Genomic DNA, 25,483 nt, shown 5'->3' on the forward strand with positions numbered 1-25,483 from the left:
TTTTACATAGCACTCACACTACAGTTACATAGCACTCACACTACTTTTACATAGCACTCACACTTCACTTACATAGCTCTCACTCTACACTTACATAGCACTCACACTACCTTTACATAGCACTCACACTACTTTTACATAGCACTCACACTTCACTTACATAGCTCTCACTCTACACTTTCATAGCACTCACACTACTGTTACATATCTCTCACACTACTTTTACATAGCACTCAAACTACTTTTACATAGCACTCACACTATGCTTCATAGCTCTCACACTATAGTTATTATTATTATTATCATTTATTTATATAGCGCCACAAGTGTTCCGCAGCGCCCTACAAAGGACATAAACAAATTGTAGACAAGTGACTTACAGAACAATACAATACAGGACATGGATAATATATATTGCTATATTAGCGACCATATCACCCAGATAAGCAACAGAGCATAAGCAACCAAGTTACAGTTACACAGCACTTACACTACACTTACACAGCACTTACACTACGCTTACATAGCACTCACACTACAATTACATAGCACTCACACTACACTTACATAGCACTCACACTACACTTACAGAGCACTCACACTACACTTACATAGCACTCACACTACAGTTACATAGCACTCACACTACACTTATATAGCTCTCACTCTACACTTACATAGCACTCACACTACACTTACATAGCACTCACACTACACTTACATAGCACTCACACTACACTTACATAGCACTCACACTACACTTACATAGCACTCACACTACTTTTACATAGCACTCAAACTACTTTTACATAGCACTCACACTACACTTGCGTAGCACTCACACTACCCTTACATAGCACTCACACTACTTTTACATAGCACTCACACTACACTTGCCTAGCACTCACGCTACTTTTACATAGCATTCAAACTACCTTTACATAGCACTCACACTACCTTTACATAGCACTCAAACTACACTTACATAGCACTCACACTACCCTTACATAGCACTCACACTACTTTTACATAGCACTCACACTACACTTGCCTAGCACTCACACTATGCTTCATAGCTCTAACACTACACTTACATAGCACTCACACTACCTTTACATAGCTCTCACACTACACTTACATAGCACTCACACTACCTTTACATAGCACTCACACTACCTTTACATAGCACTCACACTACAGTTACATAGCACTCACACTACTTTTACATAGCACTCACACAACACTTACATAGCACTCACACTACACTTACATAGCACTCACAGTACACTTACATAGCATTCACAATACTGTTACATATCTCTCTCACTACTTTTACATAGCACTCAAACTACTTTTACATAGCACTCACACTACCTTTACATAGCTCTCACACTATCTTTACATAGCACTCACACTACCTTTACATAGCACTCACACTACACTTACATAGCACTCACACTACACTTACATAGCACTCACACTACTGTTACATATCTCTCTCACTACTTTTACATAGCACTCACACTACACTTACATAGCTCTCACACTACACTTACATAGCTCTCACACTGCTGTTACATATCTCTCAAACTACTTTTACATAGCACTCACACTACACTTACATAGCTCTCACTCTAGACTTACATAGCACTCACACTACTGTTACATATCTCTCACACTACTTTTACATAGCACTCACACTACACTTACATAGCACTCACATGTCAGTTACTTAGCTCTTACACTACACTTACAAAGCACTCACACTACACTTATATAGCACTCACACTACCCTTAAATAGCACTCACACTGCTCTTACATAGCAATCACACTAAAGTTATTATTATTATCATTTATTTATATGGCGCCACAAGTGTTCCGCAGCGCCTTACAAAGGACATAAACAAATTGTAGACAAGTGACTTACAGAACAATACAATACAGGACATGGATAATATATATTGCTATATTAGCGACCATATCACCCAGATAAGCAACAGAGCATAAGCAACCAAGTTACAGTTACACAGCACTTACACTACACTTACATAGCACTCACACTACACTTATATAGCACTCACATTACACTTACATAGCACTCACACTACACTTACATAGCACTCACACTACACTTACATAGCACTTACACTACACTTACATAGCACTCACACTACACTTACATAGCTCTCACTCTACACTTACATAGCACTCACACTACAATTACATAGCACTCACACTACAGTTACATAGCACTCACACTACAGTTACATAGCACTCACACTACTATTACATATCACTCACACTACTTTTACATAGCACTCACACTACTTTTACATAGCACTCACACTACACTTACATAGCACTCACACTACCCTTACAGAGCACTCACACTACTTTTACATAGCACTCAAACTTCTGTTACATATCTCTCACACTACACTTGCGTAGCACTCACACTATGCTTCATAGCTCTAACACTACACTTACATAGCTCTCACTCTACACTTACATAGCACTCACACTACAATTAAATAGCACTCACACGACACTTACATAGCTCTCACTCTACACTTACATAGCACTCACACTACAATTAAATAGCACTCACACTACACTTACATAGCTCTCACTCTACACTTACATAGCACTCACACTACAATTAAATAGCACTCACACTACCTTTACATAGCACTCACACTACAGTTACATATCTCTCACACTACTTTTACATAGCACTCACACTACAGTTACATAGCACTCACACTACTTTTACATAGCACTCACACTTCACTTACATAGCTCTCACTCTACACTTACATAGCACTCACACTACCTTTACATAGCACTCACACTACTTTTACATAGCACTCACACTTCACTTACATAGCTCTCACTCTACACTTTCATAGCACTCACACTACTGTTACATATCTCTCACACTACTTTTACATAGCACTCACACTATGCTTCATAGCTCTCACACTATAGTTATTATTATTATTATCATTTATTTATATGGCGCCACAAGTGTTCCGCAGCGCCCTACAAAGGACATAAACAAATTGTAGACAAGTGACTTACAGAACAATACAATACAGGACATGGATAATATATATTGCTATATTAGCGACCATATCACCCAGATAAGCAACAGAGCATAAGCAACCAAGTTACAGTTACACAGCACTTACACTACACTTACACAGCACTTACACTACGCTTACATAGCACTCACACTACAATTACATAGCACTCACACTACACTTACATAGCACTCACACTACACTTACAGAGCACTCACACTACACTTACATAGCACTCACACTACAGTTACATAGCACTCACACTACACTTATATAGCTCTCACTCTACACTTACATAGCACTCACACTACACTTACATAGCACTCACACTACACTTACATAGCACTCACACTACACTTACATAGCACTCACACTACTGTTACATAGCACTCACACTACACTTACATAGCACTCACACTACAATTACATAGCACTCACACACTTACATATCTCACACTACTTTTACATAGCACTCAAACTACTTTTACATAGCACTCACACTACACTTGCGTAGCACTCACACTACCCTTACATAGCACTCACACTACTTTTACATAGCACTCACACTACACTTGCCTAGCACTCACGCTACTTTTACATAGCATTCAAACTACCTTTACATAGCACTCACACTACCTTTACATAGCACTCAAACTACACTTACATAGCACTCACACTACCCTTACATAGCACTCACACTACTTTTACATAGCACTCACACTACACTTGCCTAGCACTCACACTATGCTTCATAGCTCTAACACTACACTTACATAGCTCTCACACTACACTTACATAGCACTCACACTACCTTTACATAGCACTCACACTACCTTTACATAGCACTCACACTACAGTTACATAGCACTCACACTACAGTTACATAGCACTCACACTACTTTTACATAGCACTCACACAACACTTACATAGCACTCACACTACACTTACATAGCACTCACAGTACACTTACATAGCATTCACAATACCCTTACATAGCACTCACAATACCCTTACATAGCACTCACACTACACTTACATAGCACTCACACTAGACTTACATAGCACTTACAATACACTTACATAGCACTCACAATACCCTTAGATAGCACTAACACTAAGCACTCACATTACAGTTACATAGCACTCACACTACACTTACATAGCACTCACACTACACTTACAATACACTTACATAGCACTCACACTACACTTACATAGCACTCACACTACACTTACAATACACTTACATAGCTCTCACACTACACTTACATTGCACTCACACTACGCTTACATAGCACTCACACTACACTTACATAACACTCACACTACGCTTACATAGCACTCACACTACACTTACATAACACTCACACTACCCTTACATAGCACTTACAATACACTTACATAACACTCACACTACCCTTACATAGCATTTACACAACCCTTGCATAGCACTTACATAGCACTCACACTACTCTTACATAGCTCACACACTACCCTTACATAGCACTCACACTACTCTTTTATATAGCAGTCACACTACACTTAAATAGCACTTCTGTGGATACCGGGTGACATGTGTATCCCGGGGTTCAGGGATCACACAGTGGAACAGGTTATAATGAAGGCAAGATGAACTTTATTCATGGAGACACAGAAATCCATCAAACAGTAAGCAGAGTTATATCAATACAGTCCAATCAGAGTTCAGCAAAGTCTTTTCTAACTGCTCTATATCTCCTCACTACCTGGCCTGCAATGGCAGCTGTAGCAGGGCACACAGAGCTGCTATATATCTCCTCCCTACCTGGCCAGCAATGTCAGTTGTAGCAGGGCACACAGAGCTGCTCTATATCTAAAGACACTGAGAGGGGACAACACCCCAACCTCCAGAGTCACACTGTACTCACACACTATCCCAAATTCCCCTTGCTGCACCACCCTACTTCTCTCTCTCTCTCATTGGTGGGCCCTGGTGTCAGTCTTTCCAGAGAGGAAGGAGGAGGGCTTTGTAACAGAAACACTCCCTTGCTGTCTGCTGCTGGCAAACTTCCTGTATGAGGCTTCTGCAGACTGAGGGCTTTAATTTAAGAACACAGAACTGGGTCATGGGATTAACTCTTTTCAACATGCAGGCAAGTCCTAGAAGTCCTTTCCCTTGCCTCCTTCACATACCTCCCCCTTCTTAAACCGAGGAGACAGATATGGTCCCAATGTTGGAGTCCTGACTGTCGACTTGGCCCAAGGTCTGCAAAGCTTGATATTTGTTTCCTCACATTTGGATTGCCCGTCAGCATTGTGATGTTCTCGTCCCTTTTTGTGAGAAATGGAAAAGTTGAAACTTTGTAATGCCAGACTCCACCTCAACAACCTACCATTTTACCCCGAGGTTCTATTTAGCCAATACAATGGGTTATGGTCAGTGACAACAGTAAATTCCTTCCCATAAAGATATGGTTGTAGCTTCTTTAAGGCCCAGACTATGGCTAAACATTCTTTTTCGATAGTGGCGTAGGCTATCTCTCGGTCAGCTAGTTTACGGGATAGATACACAATTGGATGTTCCCTACCGTCTTCTCCCACTTGACTCAACACTGCCTCAAGTCCACACCCTGTAGTCAGGGGCAGCCAACACTGGGGCTCGAGTCAGCAAGTCTTTTAAGGTGTTGAAAGCTTACTTACATTCAACAGTCCATTCAATATGTCGAGTATATCTCTTTTTGGTCAAGGCTGTCAGAGCCTTGGCCACGATGCTGTAATGTGGTATAAATTTCCTGTAATAGCCAATGACTCCAAGGAACGCCCGCACTTGTTTCTGGTTGACAGGTTGGGGCCAATTGGCAATAGCCTCCACCTTTGCCGGATCAGGTCTGATAGCACCTCCTCCGACCTGATGTCCTAGGTACTGAACCTCAGCCATCCCCATCTGACACTTATCTGGGCATATGGTGAGTCCAGCCTGTCTAATCCTCTTCAGCACTTCTGTCACCTGAATTAAATGCTCCTCCCAGGTATGGCTGAAGATGGCAATGTCATCTAAGTATACTTGGGAAAAGTATTGACAACCCTCCAGTAGGTCATTAACCTTTCGCTGGAATGTGGCAGGGGCGTTCTTCATCCCGAAAGGCATGGCAGTCCACTCAAAGAATCCTTCCGGTTTGATGAAGGCAGAACGCTCCTGGGCCTCTTTGGTAAGTGGGATTTGCCAGTAGCCCATGCTCAAGTCGAGCATTGAAACAAACTCAGCCCCTCCAATCCGATCCAGTAGCTCATCAACATGGGGCATAGGGTAAGCGTCAGTGGTGGTGACTTCATTCAATTTGCGATAGTCCACACAAAACTGTGTGGTCCCATCTTTCTTGGGAACCAACACAACCCCAGCAGCCCATGGGCTTTTAGATGGCACTATAACCCCCAAAGCTAGCATCTCCTCGATCTCAGCCTTTACCTGCCTCATAACACCCGGAGTCATCCGGTAAGCGACTTGTCGGATTGGCCTAGCACTCCCAGTGTCCACATGGTGGGCGGTCAGATGAGTTCGACCAGGTAGACAAGAAAACTGGGCCTGTTCAGCCTTTAAGATCCTCCACATCTCCTGCTGCTGGACTGCATTCAACTGTTGTCCCACCTGGACTGATTCCACTCCTTTCTTCTCTTTAGCACCTCCCAAAAGGTCATGCAATGGATCAGTTTCTGGTGTCTCCATTGGAGGACAACATACCGCCATTATTACTACTTGACGATCACGATAGGCCTTACTTCGATTTATATGGACGGTGCGTAGGTACTTCCTTATCCAGGGCAATCACGTAATTGACCGGTGCGGTGCACCTTACCACGGTATACGGTCCTTACCATGTGGCCTGCAGTTTGTTTCTTCGCACTGGCATACGCACCATTACTTTTTGCCCTGGATGCAGCTCTCGGTCTTGAGCGTGGGTGTCATACCATTCCTTTTGTCTCTCTTTTGATTCCCTGAGATGCTCTTGGGTTAACTATAGAAATCTTCTCATGCGGTTCCGCATATTCTCTACATATTGTAAAATGGGCTGCTGGTGTTCTTGGAAAGTTCCCTCCCAGCTCTCTTTGACCAGGTCTAGAGGCCCCCGCACTTTCCGGCCATACAAAAGTTCAAATGGGTAATATCCAGTAGACGCCTGTGGGACTTCCCGATAAGCGAATAGAAGCTGTTGAAGGGCTCTCTCCCAGTCCCTCCCCTCGGACTGCATGTAAGTTTGTAGAAGTCTTTTTAGCATTCCATTGAAACGTTCACAGAGTCCGTTGGACTGTGGATGATAAGAGGTGGTCCAAAGACGACTTCCTGCGGGTATCCAAGCCGACTGAATATGTCCGTCAATGCTTGTGCAACGTGTTCTGTGTCAATAGATGATAGGGCCACAGCCTCAGGATAGTGTGTAGCAAATTCCACCAGTGTTAGGATGTACTTCTTTCCCATATGACTGGGAATAGCTAGTGGTCCAACTAGGTCTATGGCAACACGGGCAAAGGGCTCCCCTATAATAGGTAATGGGTCTAGAGGAGCTTTTCGCTGGGCTTACTCACATTGATTGAGCCAGACCTGATTCCCACCTCCTGGGTGATTCCTGTACAGTATGTACGAATTGCCACCGCCGCGGGATAACAGACCGATATCCCCGTCGCCAAGATACATCACGACTGGGGAGCCGATCAAGGAATCGTGGAGGTCAGAGTACTCAAGGGGCTACCAGCCAAGGTTATTCTTGGGACTGAACTGGGACAGGGACTGGTGACACGTTCCGTTCAAGTGGTGACCCGGAGCCTAAACCACAGAGCAGTGACCCAGGTGACAGATACAGAACAGAACCAACTTACCCCGACTACAATGGTGAGTGATTCCAGTCCCCTGTCCAGTACTTCAGAGATAGACTTGGGGGAGGTGGACCGGAGTGAGTTTCGACAGGCCCAATGGACAGAGCCCGGTAAGCTTTCAGAGCCCTACCGGTGAGACTTGGCCCCAAGTACTTGGGCCATTCAGCTGGCTCTATCGCGTGCACTCCCATGAGATTCTCAAAGATCTGTAGGTGAGTGTCAATGTCGGTTTCAATTCTCCCGAAATATGGGAACATCCTTAAACCCCAAGCGCCGCTTCTCTTGTTCAGTCCCTCTGGGCGATAGCACAGTTCCGCTGCTAGTAGGGATTTGTACCCCGAATATCACGTGGGTCACTCCAGCTCTCTCTTGTGTAGTTTCACTTTCACCTAGCGCCCCCAGCCAGCTCTGTTGTAGGGTGGGAGTAGCGGTGGTTGACTCGGGTAACCGACTTGAAGAACTGCTTCTACTGCCTGTCGGTCCTTCTTCATCATCACTCAGGTGGTCGGGATCCTCTGCATGCATACAGGCTATAGATAGACAAAGGCAGCAGCTGATGGTCTGATATGGAGCTCTCCATAGTGTATGGTGGCTTCTCAGGTGCTGGGATGGGGTGCTATGTATTGGGTGGCCATGATGGTACACTCCGGGTACATAGTTACAGCCCTAAGTGGGGGAGAATATGTTGTGGACAATGGAGGAGGTGCCCTTTCAGAGCTGGAGCCCGGCGGCAGGCGCCTCCATTGTTCTGCCCCTGTGTATAGTCTTGAATGGCCTTTTGCTGCTCCTTCTTCCTCTGAAGCATATAGAGGGTTGAGTTCCACCGCGGTACAATCTCTTGTTTCAGGTGATGGCAGGGCAGGTTCAAGAGTGTTTGCTGGTGCTTCAGTCTTCGGCACGCAGTTGCTGAATGGCGAAAATGGCCCGAAATTTTTCGGGCCACCCAAAGCGTCTCCTGCACGCCCCTGTCATTTTTCAAAAAATTCTGCACCACCAAATTTATTGTGTGAGCAAAACATGGGACATGCTGGAATTTTCCCAGATGTAATGCCCGCACAATATTGGTGGCGTTGTCAGATATCACAAATCCCCAGGAGAGTCTAAGTGGGGTAAGCCACTGGGCGATGATTTCCCTCAGTTTCTCTAAGAGGTTGTCGGCGGTCTGTCTCTTACTGAAACCGGTGATACACAGCGTAGCCTGCCTTGGAACGAGCTGGCGTTTCTGAGATACTGTACTGGTGATGCTGCTGTTGTTGCTGCGTAAGGCCATACATCTACCCAGTGGGATTGTCACAGTCATATAGTCCTTAGTCTGCCCTGTTGCACTTGTCCACATGTCCGTGGTTAAGTAGACATTGGGTGCAACCTTATTTTTTAGGACACTTTTTCTGATATCTCTGTACATTCTCTGTATCGCCTGCCTAGTGAAGTGGAATCTACTCGGGATTTGGTACTGGGGACACACTACCTCCATCAATTGTCTAAATCCCACTGCACTAATGGCGGATACCGGACGCACATCTAACACCAACATAGCAGTCAAGGCCTCAGTTATCCGTTTTGAAACAGGAGGACTGCTGTCGCACTTCATCCTCCTCGCTAAGGACTGTTGGAGGGTCAATTGTTTAGTAAGAGTAGTGGTGTTCCTACTTCCTCTCTGGGATGATGAACGACTCCCAGCAGCAGCAACAGCAGCAGCGGCAGCAGTAGGCGTAGCAATGAGGGATCCTCCAGAGGAACCCCGATAGGAGAGTCGGTCATGCCAGTGACATGGCCTGCAGGACTACTTCCGATCCTGACTAAGGAGGAAATTGACGAGGAGGGAGTTGACGGTGTGGTTTGCAGGCGCTTGGATACAACAGGACAAAGGGATTTAGGTGCCCCTGGACTGCTTACGCTCTTAGCCAAAGTTTCTGAACTTGACAGTAACTTTTTATGAACGCTGCAGGTGATGTATAAGGGAGGATGTTGCAAGGTGGTTAACGTCTTTACCCCTACTTATTTCACCTTTACATATGGTACATATGGCAAGACAGTTGTTGTCCGGATTTGAATAGAAATATTTCCAGACCGAAGAGGTGGAATGTTTGGTCTTCTGCCCAGGCATGACCGTGATGGGCTTTTTCATCCAACGGACAACAACTGTCTCCCCCGGTGACTGATTTAAACAAACCACATCACCATCAGAAGCCTCCTCGCCAGCTTCCTCCTCAGCGCTAGCTACACCAGTATCCTCATCCTGTTGTACTTCAACAGTGACATCTTCAATATGAATATCAGCAACTGGACTGTGGGTGCTCCTTCCAGCATTTGCAGAGGGCATGCAAATGGTGGAAGGAGCCAACTCTTCCCGTCCAGTGTTGGGAAGGTCAGGCATCGCAACCGCCACCACACTTGGACTCTCCTTGGGATTTGTCATATCTTAGAACGTACAGTGGGAGGAGGAGGGCTTCATCGCCATGTGAAGCTGAACCACTAGTCATGAACATAGGCCAGGACCTTAGTCGTTCCTTGCCACTCATAAATGGCATATTGGCAAGTTTACGTTTCTCCTCAGACAATTTAAATTTATTTTTTGGGTCATTTTACTGAACTTTGGATTTTACATGCCCTCTACTATGACTTTGGGCATCGGCCATGGCAGACGACGTTGATGGAATTTCATCGTCTATGTCAGTGGTGTCAAACTCGGATCCTTCAGCTTTTGTGGGACTACATGTCCCAGCATGCCCTGCCACAGTTTTAGCATGCCCTAATAGCAAAACTGTGGCACTGCATGCTGGGATGTGTAGTTCCACTGCAGCTGGAGGGCCCGAGTTTGACACCACTGGTCTATGTCATGACTAGTGGCAGCAGCTTCTGCACTAGGAGGAAGTGGTTCTTGATCTTTCCCTATTTTCTCCTCCAAATTTTTGTCCTCCATTATTTTTTTTGGAGTGAATAACCCCTGTAAAAATAATTTGGATGAAGGGCAGCTTACACCACACAGGACAGCCCCTGTAAAAATTATTTGGATGATGGGCAGCGTACCCCCTACACCACACAGGGCAGCCCCTGTAAAAATTATTTGGACTGAATATACAGCACAGGACAGCACCACTGGACTGGACTGATACATGCAGAGCAGGTCACCCTCAGACTGATACAGCAGCACAGCACCACTGGACTGGACTGATACAGCAGAGCAGGTCACCCTCAGACTGATACAGCAGCACAGCACCACTGAACTGGACTGATACATGCAGAGCAGGTCACCCTCAGACTGATACAGAAGCACAGCACCACTGGATTGGACTGATACAGCAGAGCAGGTCACCCCCAGACTGATACAGCAGCACAGCACCACTGGACTGGACTGATACAGCAGAGCAGGTCACCCCCAGCCCAGACTGATACAGCAGCACAGCACCACTGGACTGGACTGATACAGCAGAGCAGGTCACCCCCAGACTGATACAGCAGCACAGCACCACTGGACTGGACTGATACAGCAGAGCAGGCTGATATGATACAGCAGAGCCACTTTCTCACAGAAACTACTCTACATGTCCTCTCACTACCCTCTCCAGGACTGGAGTGAAGATGGCAGGACGGGAGGCGCGAAATGTGCAAAGTCCTGTTCTCGAGATAATCCGACACCAGGATGATGATGTTTTGCCTTGTTCCGGGAACCGAGTCTGGCGGAGAAACCCGAGCCGGACTCTGGGCCTGATTCAGACCCGGACGCTATGGGCGGACGGTCGTTCAAAAAAAGGAGCCGGCTATTTAAATTGTGCGCTCGCTCATTGCGGTTTGTTGACGCCTCTATGTCTGAGCGAGTGAACGAAAAATGCGCTCGCTAGTTTGTAAAGACGCCCCTTTGCCGTTTACATCACACGTCATCTCCGGTATTTATTTGATTAATCAGGTACATCGAAAGGCGTATGAACTGCTCGCAGTGCTTGTGGTAGCTTTTTCCTACCGCAATCACTGCGAGCAGTTCAGGCTAAAAGACAACCAAGTGACGTGGTCGATGACGCTCCTGTACTAATTATGCACTCCCATTAAACGCCCTTTTTACCGTTAGGCACGTCTGCGTTCGGATCTCCACTCCCCCGTTTTCAAGCACCTTCCCCTGTTACCACCCACAAACGGTACATTCTGTCGATCAAATTAGCAGGCACTCGCTGTTTTGCGAGCGCACGATATCCGACCGCAGTGACTGGTTTGCGCATGCACATTACGACCCATACGCATGCGCAGTTGTGCGAACATCGCTCAGAGCGAATGAGCGGCCACTTACGAGCGGCTCTAGTCTGAATCAGGCCCTCTGTTCCTGGCTCGGATCGGGAGGGCTCGGGGGTGCTCTGATTTCGAAAATCCAAACCCATTCATCTTTAGTAGCCTGAGGTTGCATGTTGATCTGGCGTTGGCACAGTGTGCCTCAACAGCGGAGAGTAGGTGTGCATCAAATAGGACATCAGACCAAATCCAAGGCAATAGGGATGAACATCGGCAGCCGATGGTTAGCAACTGTTAATGTTGCTGATTCGATGTAAGCGCTTTTCCCATTAAATTGCGGGTATTTGATGGTTGCCATCCATTTGATGCAGCTTTCCAATGCCCATTTCATGACCTGGCTGTTCTTTTTCAGCTGCGGACACCCAATAGTGGTGTCCGCAGCTCAGCCAAAGTGTGTATGCGGGAAGCTAGGACTGCGCAAATAATAGCCATTGATGGTTATACCATCGAATGGTTGCAATGCGATGGGTAGCAGCTATCTCATCAGTGGATTTGATGTCGGAGGCTGATGTCCATCCCTACAAGGCATTTTGTGCTTCCCACACGAGGACCCGATTTATTCATACTGGTATTTTAATAAATGTTTATAGTTGTCAAACTTGCAGCCACGTTCATTCATTAAAACTGCCTTTACCCCTAATAACAATATGCTCCTTCCTCACCCCGGGGCGACTGCTTTATGCCATATTTCCTTTGAAATATTCAAAAAGATGCCAGACGCCAATGAGGCAAGGGCCTCCTCTATCTTCTGTGCGTGCCGAAAACATGATACCAGCAAAAGGTGTGTGTGGGGGAGGGCTGCGTGAAAGCACACAGGCCCCCCCCAAACACGTTAATAAGATTTTACATGATAAAGTGAGGTTTCGTGTTGTATTTCCGTTTTGCCTCTTTTATGTTACTATAATAAGCATAATTATTATTAATAATAATAATAATAATAATAATATTTTGCTTCATTCTGAGAGCACCCACACCCCACAAAACATGACTCCTGTGTAGATCTGGTGCCCGCACACTCTGATTATGTGGCATAGACATATCTTGCTGCCTTTGCTGTGCCATTTTATCCGAGAAATAATTAGAAGCTAATTATATCCTGGAAACCTGACCATAAGGTTATTTGCTTTATAGTTTTCCTTTTAAACTCCAGTATTCGGCTAAACTCCTCTTTATCTTTCTGATTAAAGGACTTATTTTCATTTCAAAGCCTCTTTCCTCCTCGCTACGCCTAAATCTTGGGTCTCAGCCATATGCCAGAAATTGCAGGAATAATTCCCCAGCCAGAGCGCTGAGCAGCGATTTGGGCCCCGGTGACGCTCAGTGTGTATCGCCAGCCGTATTCTTTCATGTAGATGTGTGTACTGCGGATCACTCGTAATGTCCTTGTGGAAAAATATTGTGGTTGTTTTGCAGTAAAAACAATAAAGAGCTTATTAAATGTGTCCAGTTTTATTTATAATCCCAGCCGCTGCGGTGATATTTGCATTAGGGGTACGAGGTAATAAGTCTACGAGGCAATAACCGTACTCTCATTAGGGCCGGCAGGCAGGAGCCCAGGTAGTTCAGTCTAACTATTAACTGAAAATCAACATCATTTTGTTGCTGCAAAAACCACCCATTGAGACACTTTGTACTGAGTTCTTATGTTTTCGGGGCGTGCATCATATTTATATTATCCCAGCGCCGGTCATTGATATTGGCTTCTGTATCGTTTAGTCATCTGGTTGGCAATAAGCAGACAAGCTGCAAGAGGCTTGATTACAGCAGAGTAAAGCTGCCATTTAGGTGGGAGTTGGGGAATCGCACGCAATAAGTGTTTCTGCTAATGCCTGGCTTTCTGGGGATTGAGACGGTAACTGTCTGGGATCTCAGAAGTACAGAATGTGACTTCGCGGGGATACTGTGCTGCATTACGAGATCATTTTAATTAACACTGGAAGCGTACAATATGTCAGCAATGATTCAGCATTGAAATCTCATTAAGTCACCGGTGTGTTGGATAACGCCAGATTATGCAGAGAGGGGAGGCTGGTACCCACGGTTTACTGCTTGGCGTATGCAGGAATAGGAACACTGGCAGCTCTCTTTCTACTTCAGGGTCCATAGGGTATCCACAGGATACCTTGGGGTATAGGTGTGACGTCAGTCGCAGGGCACCAAAGAGTTAAGCTTTCAGCCTCCCAGGATGCACTAGGTCCCCCTCCTATACCCCGCCCCCAGGCCAAGGCACCTCAGTTTAGTTTGGTGCCCGGCCGGAGTCGGGTGCACCTGTTGGAGTGGGGGCTAGAAGAGCCCCTGAAGCTTATTCTTCATGCAGCTGTGGCTGCACAACTGGATGAACAGCATGGACAGTCAGTCCTGACGTCCATGCTGTCTTCCCTACACCCCGCCGGTACCAGAACGCCGGTACTGATCCGGGGATGCTGGTGGGCGTCTGGGGTCACAGCTAGCGGTGACCCCAGATGCTCCGGACCATGGCCGGATTCAAGGGGGACAGAGGTAAGCAGCGGGGTCCCGCGGTGGGTCCCCGCTGATCACATGGTCCTAAGTCCCCAGGCAGGGGGCTCCCTGGGGACTGGCTGCAGCGTGGAGCCAGGCGACCAACCTGCGCTTCCACTACCCCCTGGGACAGCGGACCGCAGCAGAGCGGTAGCGCTGCGGCGTCCCAGGGGTTAAATGCATGCCAGGGGAGCGCGCCTTCCCTGTCTCACAGCCGGCGCCTCCCCCGCTGCACACAGCCCTCTCTGCACTGTGCTGACTGGTCCTGTGTCAGCGCTCCTCCCCCAGGCCAGCTTCTCTCTGCTCCTCGGCGGCCATCTTCTCTGCAACGCATGGTGAACGCTGCTGGAAGTCTGGAAGGAAGCATCGTGGTCTGGGTCCCCCCGCATACCTCTCCTCCGCTGTGGCTCAGGTCTGTGTATGCAGCGCTGTGTCCTACCAGGCCCTGTGTCTGTGTAGTTGAGTGATCAGCGCTGTTAGTGCAGGAATTGTTATTTCTCTGCATTGTATGTGACTGTGCTAGCGCTGCCTGTAACTATTCTTCACTAAACTGTCAGCTTTATTACTGTCCCTGTTCTTTCTGCTAAAGCCCTTGCGGTGCGGTGCTGCAGGGTGGTCTCTCGCCTATTTAATACTTAATTGGTGAGAGAGGTCACATACGTGGTGCCATCATGTCTGAAAGTGATTTTCCCCTCCGGCTACAGTGTACCACGTGCAAAGTACCGTTAGCGGAGGGGGAGGGTAGCGCGGGGGGCCTTTGCCGGCAGTGTTGTCCATGGCGCGGCCTATTACGGTTACAGCACCGGTACAGGAGCCGCCCTGGGCTTGTTTCGCTCAGGCGTTAACAGCTTTAGTGGGCCAGTTAGCTCCGCAGCCCGCGTTTACTCCGATGGGTTTGTCCCAGCAGTCTGTGGTGTCGTCACCCATGCAGGGGTTCCCACGACAATTGGTGGTACCCCACAGTCTCCCTATTTCCCCGCTCCCGGGTTCTCAGGAGCCAGCGTGGGTTAACTCCCTGACGAGTTCTTTACAGCACTTGTCGGATGTATTGCAAGGGGAGTCTGTGATGCGGCCTCATAAAAGGCCGGTGGCGTCTCTGTCCGCTCCTTATGAGGATGACGAAGGGACGTCTGATGATGGGGAGATTCTGGATCCTTACGATCAGGAACCTTTCCATACTAAGGACGCTGATGCTAAGTCCAAAGTATATATTCCTGGACTTATTCGGGCGGTCCGCACAGCCTTGGTGATTGAGGACGAAGTTCCCCCAGCGGCTAAATCTAAGTATGCCTTTTTCAAAGATGTGAAGGGCGATGCCACAGTCTTTCCTCTTTCGGGTCAGTTGGTGGACCATTTAGAGGAGGCGTGGAAACAACCTGGCAAAAGATACCAGCCGCAGAGACGCCTGGCGGTGGCTTATCCGTTCGCGGATAATTATTTTGCTAAGTGTGAATCCCCTCCACAGGTGGATTCTCACGTGACCCGTCTTGTCCGTAGTGCCACATTGCCGATGCCATCCATGTCCTCCCTTAAGGATGCTACGGACCGCAAGGTAGAAATCTGCCTGAAGTCCGCTTATTCCCTTGCAGGGGGGGCAGCACGGCCGGCTATGGCCATTTGCTGGGTTGCCAGAGCGATGGAGCGCTGGGCGGATTCATTAGAGGCTTCTTTTGAATCCGACTGTCCGGCCGAACAAGCGGAGTTGATTGGCAATCTCCGTGATTCGGCCACCTACATCAACGAGGCGGCTCTAGACATTAGTACTCTGGTGTCTAGAATTTCTTCAGCAGCGGTAGCTGCTCGTCGCACCTTGTGGCTGCGATCCTGGAAGGCGGACGCAGATCCAAGAAAGGTCTGGAAGCGTTGCCGTTTACCGGAGAAGTTCTCTTCGGTCCGGATCTGGATAAGATTGTGGCCACGCTGGCGGCAGCCAAATCTGCTTGTCTCCCGTCGGCCGCTGCTCCTTCTGGTTCTGGACCATCGTCCTTTCGGTCATCTAGGGCCCAGGGCAGGCCCAAACCACAGTCGTTTCCTCGACAGGCTGGCCCTAAGAAATCGGGCAAGCCCCGGAAACAGGCATGGAGTACCAGACGTCCGGCCCCCAAGCCAGATGACAAGCCTGCGGCCTGACGGTCCGGGTCTCCCCTTGGGGGATCCCAGGGTGGGAGGCCGCCTGCTGCAGTTCTCCCGGTGTTGGTCGTTCACTACGACAGACACTTGGGTTCTGGAGGTGGTCTCTCACGGGTACGCCCTCTCCTTCCGGCACAGACCCCCGGCTCGATTCTTCACCACGGGTCTACCATCAGACCGGAACAAGGCTACGGAGCTGCGGAAGGTATTGCACACTATGCTCCAGGCTGGAGTTATAGTGCCTGTTCCATTCTCCCAGAGGGGCCAGGGTTTCTATTCAAATCTATTTTTGGTACAGAAACCCAATGGGTCATATCGTCCGATTCTCAACCTCAAAGCACTCAACAAGTCTTTGCGGGTCCCGAAGTTTCGGATGGAGACCCTACGGTCCATCATTCTGGCGCTGGAACCTGAGGACATACAGGACGCTATGGCGGTCATGGCGGCTTCTCTGCGGCTGCAAGGAGTCCGCATGTTGCCGTACTTGGACGACCTGTTATTGGTGGCAGGATCTCCAGAGCTCCTGTTACACCACTTGGACCTGACCATTGCACTGCTGCAACGGCACGGCTGGCTAATTAACTGGCAGAAGTCCACTCTAATCCCGTCTCGGAGGATTCTGCATCTTGGAGCCTTATTGGACTCGGGACAGCAAAGGATCTTCGTGACGGAGGACAAGATCTCTGCTTTACAGTCAAGGGTGCGCAGTTGTCTGCACAGCCGCCGGGTGTCCTTACACTCGGCGATGAGGTTACTGGGCTCCATGGTGTCGGTGTTCGACATGGTGGAATACGCCCAGTTTCACTCTAGACCTCTGCAGCACCTGATCCTGTCCAAGTGGAACGGGCTGCCTCAGTCTCTGAAGTTCCAGACGATTGTGCTCACCCCGGAGGTTCGCCTGTCCCTTGCGTGGTGGTTAAAGATGACCCACCTCAACAAGGGACGTCCGTTCTGGGTTCCAAATTGGGTCCTGTTGACAACGGACGCCAGTCTTCGGGGCTGGGGAGCAGTTTCGGGTCCACACTTGTTCCAGGGCAGGTGGACACCGACAGAAGCGGAGCTTCCAATAAATATCTTGGAACTCCGTGCGGTCTTCAATGCTCTCCTGCAGGCACAGCGGTTTCTCCAGGGTCACCCGGTGCAGGTCCAGTCGGACAATGCTACCACCGTGGCCTACATAAACAGGCAAGGAGGAACTCGCAGTCGGGCGGCTCTCGTAGAGGTCTCTCGGATCCTGGTTTGGGCGGAGCGCAATCTTCCGGCCATATCAGCGGTCTTCATCCCGGGAGTGCTAAATTGGGAGGCGGACTTTCTAAGTCGCCAGGACGTTCATCCAGGGGAATGGTCCCTGCACCCGGACGTTTTTCAACTACTGGTGGACAGGTGGGGTCTTCCAGAAATCGACCTCATGGCGTCCCGGCACAACAACAAGTTGCCGGTGTACGGGTCTCGCACAAGAGACGAAGGGGCGTCTCTGGTGGATGCTCTGTCCGTCCGGTGGACGTTCAGGTTCGCATACCTGTTCCCTCCGGTCTCCCTTCTTCCACGGGTAATCCGGAAATTCAAACAGGAAGGAGGGACGCTCCTGTTGATAGCTCCCGCGTGGCCCAGACGGCACTGGTTCTCAGACCTTCAGGGTCTGTCCGTGGACAGTCCTCTGCGGTTGCCGCTACGACCGGACCTTCTGTCTCAGGGTCCTTGTCTTCACCCGGACCTGACTCGGCTGTCTTTGGCGGCGTGGCTGTTGAGACGGCCATGCTGAGGTCCTGGGGGTTTGCCAGCTCTATGCTGTGTACCATGTTACGAGCTCGGAAACCGTCTTCCGCGAGGATATACCATCGCGTGTGGCATACGTTCTTCCAGTGGTGTCGACCGAGAGGTTATGCACCGCGGGAGTTTCGTCTGTCTCGGATTCTCGCCTTCCTGCAAGCGGGACTAGATCATGGGCTTCGCCTTGCTTCTTTGAAGGTACAGGTTTCGGCCCTATCTGTCTGGTTTCACCGTAGGATTGCTACAATCCCGGATGTGCGCACCTTTATGCAAGGTGTTCTCCGTATTCAGCCGCCCTTTGTTCCACCTGTGGCGCCTTGGGATTTGGCTGTGGTCCTGAGGACTCTCCAAGGACCGCCGTTTGAACCACTGGGCTCAGTGGATATTAAATGGCTAACAGCTAAGACTGTTTTCCTTCTGGCCGTTGCTTCAGCCAGACGTGTTTCTGAGTTAGGGGCTCTTTCTTGTAGACCCCCTTTCTTGGTTTTTTTCATAGGAACAGGGCAGTGCTCCGCACTCGGCCCGAGTTTCTCCCCAAAGTTGTTTCCCAGTTTCAGGTTAACGAGGAAATAGTTGTTCCGGCCTTTAACTCACCGGGTCTTTCCGTGGGTGAGGCCTCTTTGGATGTTGTGCGGGCCTTAAGGACTTATGTGGACCGCACTTCTTTGTTTAGGAAGTCGGACGCTTTGTTGTCCTCTATGGCTTCTGTAAAAAGGGTTGGCCTGCTTCAAAGCAAACTTTGGCAGCCTGGATCCGTATGGCTATTTCTGAAGCTTATCTTCATGAAGGCCTACCGGTCCCTCCTTCTCTGAAGGCTCATTCCACTAGGTCTGTGGGTCCTTCGTGGGCAGCTTGACGTGGTGCCTCGGCAGTTCAGATCTGCAAGGCTGCTACGTGGTCTTCTGTCCATACCTTCGTGAGGTATTACAGGTTTGACACCTTCGCCTCTCAGGATGCTTCCTTCGGGCGGCGGATTCTCCTTTCTGCACAGGAGCGTCCCCACCCTTAAAGGATACTGCTTTGGGACATCCCCAAGGTATCCTGTGGATACCCTATGGACCCTGAAGTAGAAAATATGAGATATGGTAAGAACTTACCCTTGTTATCTCTATTTCTACGAAGTCCATAGGGTTCCACAGGACTCCCGCCCTGTCGCACCTGTGCTGCAGATGGGCTTTGCTCTGGTCACCGGTTTTCCGTCTCCCTCTGGTGAGAATGTGATTCTTGTATGTGTCCAGATCTTTGTTCTCTCTCTTCCTTCTCCTCCTCCGGCCTATGGCTTGGTAACTAACTGAGGTGCCTTGGCCTGGGGGCGGGGTATAGGAGGGGGACCTAGTGCATCCTGGGAGGCTGAAAGCTTAACTCTTTGGTGCCCTGCGACTGACGTCACACCTATACCCCAAGGTATCCTGTGGAACCCTATGGACTTCGTAGAAATAGAGATAACAAGGGTAAGTTCTTACCATATCTCATATTTTAATACATTTTGCATCATTTCTTTGTAATGTTATTTGCGGGATTTCAGTCCGGTTATTGGGGTTACAGCTAGAGGGAGGGGTGCATCTAGCTGACTACCTGTTTTAGGTTGGCCATAATGGCCATTTTCAATAGACCACTGAGGGGCTGTGCGTATTCTCTCTTGCACAAGCGATAAAGCCCATATTTTTACTGTATGTATTGGGATTATTGAGCTTGTTGTTTTATAGCCAACATCCTACCCCATATTTTAGCCTCTAGTGTACAGTAATTCTCCCAGTGGCCTCATTGAGCAGTCTCCACACTCTGGCCAAGCACATACTGTGAAATCACAGTCATAATTTGCCTTGCAGGACCATCTATGCAGTTGCCAGGACCATCTTTACAATTCCCTGGGCAATCTATACAGTTCCCATGGCCATCTATAGCATTTCCAGAACCTAAATATAGTGACCAGAGCGTCTGTACAGTTCCCAGGATCATCTGTACAGTTCCCTGGTCCATCTATAGAGTTTTCAGAACCTCAATATATTTGTCAGGACCATCTGCACAGTTGCCGGGACCAGCTATAGAGTTTCCAGGACCTAAATGTAGTTCATGGGACCAGCTTTACAGCTTCCAGGATCATCTATACAGTTCCAGGACAGTCTATACAAGTGATGGGCAATAGTTGGGCCACCAGTGGACCATTCACCTCTCCTCGGTTTCTTCTGGCTTTATCATTTCTCTGCTGTATCCCTCACCAAGTTTCTTATTCGTATTCACGAAGAGCTGTCTGAGACGGAAGTGAACGAGGGAAGGCTGACGGCAGTTATGGACATGTGGTATCTGGGGCATTATGGGGGTGGTGTGGGCAATTTGTGACAAGTGCCATGTATGGGCATGTGAAGGCTTTTTGTACCAAGTGGATGTCTAAGGGCATGGAGAGGGCAGAGGGGCATGTGGGGGCATTTTGAGATGAGTGAGTGGCTGATGTGGAGCTTTGAATATCATTTTACTTCCGAGTGTATAAGACCCCTGACAGTGGTCTCAGAGAGAGAGAGACCAGCATCTCGGTACCTGCACTGATGTGAAACGCGTCAGGAGCAGTTCTGATCATGTCACTGGTGTCTGTGCTTCAATTTATGTATCAGCAGTTGATCCTCCATATTCATCCAATCTGCTTATCTTGCACCAATATCACTAGTACATCATGTTTGGTTGCACCTATATCACTAGTACATCATGTTTGGTTGCACCTTTCATAGCTAGTTCAGTTTATCAGCTATTTTCCTAAGTTCGGTTGAACTTTTTAAAAAAGTATCACACTGTATGGTGGGCAGCGAAGGGCGATAGCCTGACGGGTGTTTGTATTTTGTATCTACTCTTCTGCAGAGACTGTTTGTGTTCAAGCAATGTGATAGATAGTTAGTCTTGAAGTGCCTATTGCAGACTCCAATAACTTTACTCTGTCACATTCTAACCGACTGTCCTTATCCACTCTCAGGTCCAGTCCATGATAAACAGCAAGAAGGACGAATGATAGTCACCGCAGAGTCCCCGCTGTCTAAGTGGCAATAACCTCCATGGATCGCTGCTGTAACAAGATGTCTGTTAATGGATAGCACTGGTGCTAATTCCACACTGGATCCATCTCTGTTTGTTTATTGATGGGTGTCACAAGTGTGATGCAATCGCCTAAGTTCAGCAGAGGAAACCTACTGTAGTACAAGAACTCACTTCAATATCTTCAGTGTAAAACGTAATGCAAGGTTTACTGATCCTTCAACATAAAATTTAGTGCAAAACATAATGCAAGGTTTACTGATCCTGCAACATAAAATTTAGTGCAAAACATAATGCAAGGTTTACTGATCCTGCAACATAAAATTTAGTGCAAAACATAATGCAAGGTTTACTGATCCTGCAACATAAAATTTAGTGCAAAACCTAATGCAAGGTTTACTGACCCTACAACATAAAATTTAGTGCAAAACCTAATGCAAGGTTTACTGACCCTACAACATAAAATTTAGTGCAAAACCTAATGCAAGGTTTACTGACCCTACAACATAAAATTTAGTGCAAAACCTAATGCAAGGTTTACTGATCCTGCAACATAAAATTTAGTGCAAAACCTAATGCAAGGTTTACTGACCCTGCAACATAAAATTTAGTGCAAAACATAATGCAAGGTTTACTGATCCTGCAACATAAAATTTAGTGCAAAACCTAATGCAAGGTTTACTGATCCTGCAACATAAATGTTAGTGTAAAACCTAATGCAAGGTTTACTGACCCTACAACATAAAATTTAGTGCAAAACATAATGCAAGGTTTACTGATCCTGCAACATAAAATTTAGTGCAAAACCTAATGCAAGGTTTACTGATCCTGCAACATAAAATTTAGTGCAAAACCTAATGCAAGGTTTACTGACCCTACAACATAAAATTTAGTGCAAAACCTAATGCAAGGTTTACTGATCCTGCAACATAAAATTTAGTGCAAAACCTAATGCAAGGTTTACTGACCCTACAACATAAAATTTAGTGCAAAACATAATGCAAGGTTTACTGATCCTGCAACATAAAATTTAGTGCAAAACCTAATGCAAGGTTTACTGACCCTGCAACATAAAATTTAGTGCAAAACATAATGCAAGGTTTACTGATCCTGCAACATAAAATTTAGTGCAAAACATAATGCAAGGTTTACTGACCCTACAACATAAAATTTAGTGCAAAACCCAATGCAAGGTTTACTGATCCTGCAACATAAAATTTAGGGCCTGATTCAGACCCGCTCGTAAGCGGGTCGATGGTGGGGCATTGCGCACGCACGGTGTGTGCAAGCCCCAGAGCAAGAGAAAAATTCTCTCGCTCCGGGGCTCGCTACAAATGGAGTGGCTGTCGATGTTGATCGACAGCTCGCCCCGTTTTGTAGGTGGGGTGGCTGGAGAAACGGAGGCGTTTCTGAAGGAACGCCCGCCATTTGTGAGCAGCCCTACTGACATTACGAGTGATGTCAGTAGTGAGCTTCTGACCATCGCGACCATCACCTGGCCGCTCGCTAAAGCTGTGGGTGGTCACTCATAGCTTAGCGAGCGGCCAGGAGGCTGCCCTGATTCAGAGCGAGCGGTCGCTTTTTGCTAGCGGTTCTGAATCAGGCCCTTAGTGCAAAACCTAATGCAAGGTTTACTGACCCTACAACATAACGCGTTTCACTGGGACAAAATGCTCTGCTTTCAGCCTTAACTATCATTCTGTTGCAGTAACCTGGGCTAAATGACTTCATTAAAGTGGATCTACGGTGGGCTGAAATAATATTACTGAGAATGTTGCGTATGATTTCACTAGGAGAAACTATACCTCATGACTATAAATCAGTCCCTCATGAATATAAATCAGGTCTCATGAATATAAGTCAGTGCCTCATGACTATAAATCAGTGCCTCATGAATATAAGTCAGTACCTCATGGATATAAGTCAGTGCCTCATGACTATAAATCAGTGCCTAATGAATATAAATTAGGTCTCATGAATATTAGCTAGGTTTTTTGAATAATAGGCCTCATGAATATTAGCCTTGGCCTTATGAATAGTCAGTTTCTCAGTGATATCACAAGCAGACTGATCACATAACAAAATGGCTGCCCCCATTATGTGTATTTGATGGTTCCACTTTAATAGCAAGTGTGACGAACGCTATTGCAGGTTGTCAGATAAGCGCTATAATCAGTCTACTGCACATTAAACTATAAGTAGCCTAATATTTGCCGCTTTGCCACACTGTGGTCACCCCTGATGTTTTTTTAAATTTTTAGGTCACATGATCACTCTCCCATCCCATTTGTCAGAATCATACTCTCCAGCACTTCCAGTAATATCCAGATGTTTTATTCCCTGATCCGCACCCCTGAGTCATGCCGCGATGCTTCCTTTTTACAGCGGAAAATAGAAAACTGGGCCGCCTATCCGACAATATTCCCAATTTTATCAATGTTTTGTCCCTTTTGTCAGACCCCCAAAAATGATCGGGGTCTAACAGAAAGCGTGCACGACCCTGCTATAATGGGAACGAGGTTGGACGGATCATTGGTGGGGCTTATTTTAGTTTTTTAAATGCAGGGCAGTGTGGAACATGGTCGAAAGCAAGCTTGAACAACCTGTAATTCTCCACCTACTGTGGGACTATAAATGTCAGCATTCCCTGCCATCCAGAGGAGTTACTGGATAATATGTTTTGTCTTTATTTCCCCCCCGGAACTGAGAGGGTCTCCGTGCAGCACCTGCAGAGCTCCTGGCACCTCTGTAATCATGTATAATGCATATTAATAGACACGCACTGATTTCCCCCTCACCCCATGTATCCGTGCTGATAGTCCTCGTACAGCGTGTTTAATCACGTAATCATGTGTTGCTCTAATTGTCTTCTGTATCAGCTCACTATGCAAACCAGGCTTCTGATTGTGTAGTGTCTTATTAGCACATAGAAATATGCAGTAGAACGCGGCAAGGAGAGCGGTCACAGAGGTGCAACTGCGCAGCTGATTATTGTACCGGGATATTATCGTGATACTTGTTTAGCTCAATGCACAAGATACAGACAGATACAATTATTCTTTAGCTTCAATAAAACAAATTATTTACAATGCCGTTATACTGATATAATTGTACAATAAATTTAAATTAAAGTGAGATTTCATACTTGAGATGCTTTTTTTTTTGTAAACCCACACGAGAGTTATACTGTATGAGGCCCATGGGTAATCAGTGATTCTATATAGCAACGGACATTTATCATGAAGAGAAAAAGGAGAATTCAATATGATAAAATTGACTGCTGATCAAAATGATGTCATGTTGGAATGTAATGACAGTTGGCCTGAACTCTGACCCTTCCCACCTGTGTCAGTGATGTCACATCCTGAGAGTTCCGGCATAACACACATCTACAGTCTCCAAACACTTCTGTTACTTCCCATACTTACTCATTACATAGCACCTCATGGTGACATCACAGACACTCCTGATAATCACCCAAAAGCATTATCCACAACCACCCATGCATAACAGTATAGTAGAAATCAAAAAGGCACACAGGGATGTATAACCCTAATAAATAAATAAAACTCAGCCTGTAGAGTGAGGATGTCCCAGAAAAAAAAGTTTAATAGTAGTAAAGATCAAAATAAAAAAGATAATGCTAAAGGCCCCTACACTACACGGAACGATATTGCTAACGATCCGACCATCGGAACGATAAATCAGCAATATCGTTCCGTGTGTATGCACTATATCCTGCATTGCGTGCTCCTGTGGGGTAGTCAGCCGCAACGCCTGATCTTTTGTATATGCAGAAAGATCAGGCGATGCGGCGGACGATCCCATGCAGCGCTATGCGTCGGGGAC

The 25,483-nt window shown here is 47.1% G+C and overlaps 1 protein-coding gene across 1 annotated transcript in view; it reads left to right on the forward strand.

Annotated features, from left to right (window-relative positions):
• TEX55 (testis expressed 55) overlaps positions 1-24,764 on the forward strand; it is a 105,515-nt gene extending 80,751 nt beyond the window's left edge. The window contains exon 6 of the mRNA XM_088461440.1: positions 21,576-24,764. Within this exon, the coding sequence (XP_088317566.1) occupies positions 21,576-21,611 (36 nt within the window). The 3' untranslated portion in view covers positions 21,612-24,764. The remainder of the gene's footprint in view (positions 1-21,575) is intronic.
• The last annotated feature ends 719 nt before the right edge of the window (positions 24,765-25,483 follow it).

Source organism: Taudactylus pleione, unplaced genomic scaffold (assembly GCF_031769625.1).
Source record: "Taudactylus pleione unplaced genomic scaffold, aTauple2 ptg001050l, whole genome shotgun sequence".
Lineage (NCBI taxonomy): Eukaryota > Metazoa > Chordata > Amphibia > Anura > Myobatrachidae > Taudactylus > Taudactylus pleione.